General features: G+C 42.3%; 1 protein-coding gene across 1 annotated transcript in view; it reads right to left on the bottom strand.

The window, feature by feature from the left end:
- Window positions 1-1,183, bottom strand: part of LOC102833707 (protein eva-1 homolog A-like) — a 47,021-nt gene extending 45,838 nt beyond the window's left edge. The window contains exon 1 of the mRNA XM_006870790.1: window positions 1,126-1,183. Within this exon, the coding sequence (XP_006870852.1) occupies window positions 1,126-1,183 (58 nt within the window). The remainder of the gene's footprint in view (window positions 1-1,125) is intronic.
- Window positions 1,184-1,734: the final 551 nt, after the last annotated feature.

Raw genomic sequence — 1,734 nt, 5'->3', positions numbered from 1 at the left:
AGAGATTATACACTGAAGAGAAATTAGGCTTGGTTTGTGCAGTGCTGGAAAAAAACACACAGGCTGTTCTGAACACAGTGGAAAAGGCTTAAAAGTTAGGGCTAACCAAGCCTTACAGTAAGTTACATTTATATTGCCTTTCTAAGCTTTGGTATTGTCTTCTTGAAAATGATTGGCTGGGCACCAAATTTGCAAAGAAGTGGTCAATTTCATTTTACAAACTGAGTGACTTTCAAGGGATTGAGCAGTTTCTATGCAAATTGAATACTTTAATGCCTATCAGTTTGTAGTACTGGGAGTAGTGCTTTGCCTTGAATTGACAAACAGTAGGTATCAGCTGCTCCAAGGAAGAAAGATGCGGCAGTCTGAGTCCATGAAGATTAAAGCTTTGGAACCCTATGGGGCAATTCTCTGTCCTATAGTATCACTATGAGTTGGAAGTGACTTGACAGCAACTGGGTTGGTTGGTTTTTAAGGCTTATATTAAGACAAGCCCCTTTTCGGAAACCCAAACAGGGTCACTATGAGTTAGAACTGACTTGGCTCAATGGCATTTAATACCAACAATAAAGACCTTCAAGGAGCTTCAAGGAGACCTCACTACCATCAAGAACAATCTGGAAAGCAGCGCATCCTTCAGACAAGGATCTAGAGGTACCTGGCTGAGAACCTCCTAACACAGAAGAGCGTACACTGAATACAGGGCAAGAGAAGCCTGAGTGTGCTTTATGCAGGGGTTGCATGCCACCCCCTTCCTCCTCTCTCCCCCAGTCTTGGGCAGCGTGGGTCCATGTAGGTTGGCAGCAAGAAAGCTATGCAATGCAATGAGAGATGCTTAGGGAATCCTGTGCAGGGAACTTCCCACAGGTGAGGCAAAGTCTAGCAAGACCCAAAGGCAGAGCAGAAGCCTCAGGTACCACGCAAGCCTCCCAGTAAGGTGTTAGCCAAAGGTAGCTGTGACAGAAACACAGCATCTGACCTGAACAATGTCACATCTGTCCAGAGGCATGAGAATGCGCAGAGGTAATTTGGGGAAGAGTAAATGTTTCCCCTTTGAGAGTGTTGTTTCTGTGTATTGTCTGCTTTCTATACATAACACACAGTTTTCACTTAGCCAACACTTACGATTATCTCGTATGTCCAGTTTGGTCATGGATGAATGTAGTATCCAGTGGGTATACATGCCTGGTTCCTAGAAGTCTATGGCTACCTGGAAGGTTGAGGCCCAACCTATCTGCACGTGCAATGCAGATAAGAAGACAGACATACCCAACACTGGGGTTTAAATCTCAGCTCCACTACCTCCTAGCTTTAAGTTAACCTCTTCTGTTTCACTGACTCAGTTTTAAAATGATTCTTACCTCACTCCACCAATTAGAATTTAAGACGAAAAATAAAAACCTCTTCAAATATTTACACCAGAGATAATTTAATGTAGGGAATTGATTACAGGTGATAGAAATACAGGACGCAGGTAAGAGAAGAGCTAGCTGAGACATAAAAAATGCTGTGACAGATAAGAAAATCAAGAGTGTAAAGATGTTTTCATGACTTCAAAAATAAGAAATTAAACAGCCAATGTTGATGAGGATATGAAAGAATGGAACCCTCATCGATTCCTGGTGGGAACGTAAAATGGTACAGCTATCTATGCTCCTCAAAAAGTTAAACAGAGAATTACTACATAACCCAGCAAATCCATTTCCAGCTACAAGGGGCTTCATAAAGTTTGTG

The sequence above is a fragment of the Chrysochloris asiatica genome, unplaced genomic scaffold, assembly GCF_000296735.1.
Source record: "Chrysochloris asiatica unplaced genomic scaffold, ChrAsi1.0 scaffold00151, whole genome shotgun sequence".
Taxonomy (NCBI): Eukaryota; Metazoa; Chordata; class Mammalia; order Afrosoricida; family Chrysochloridae; genus Chrysochloris; species Chrysochloris asiatica.
The sequence above is the reverse complement of the archived record's forward strand: the minus strand, read 5'-3'. Positions and strand labels throughout refer to the sequence as shown.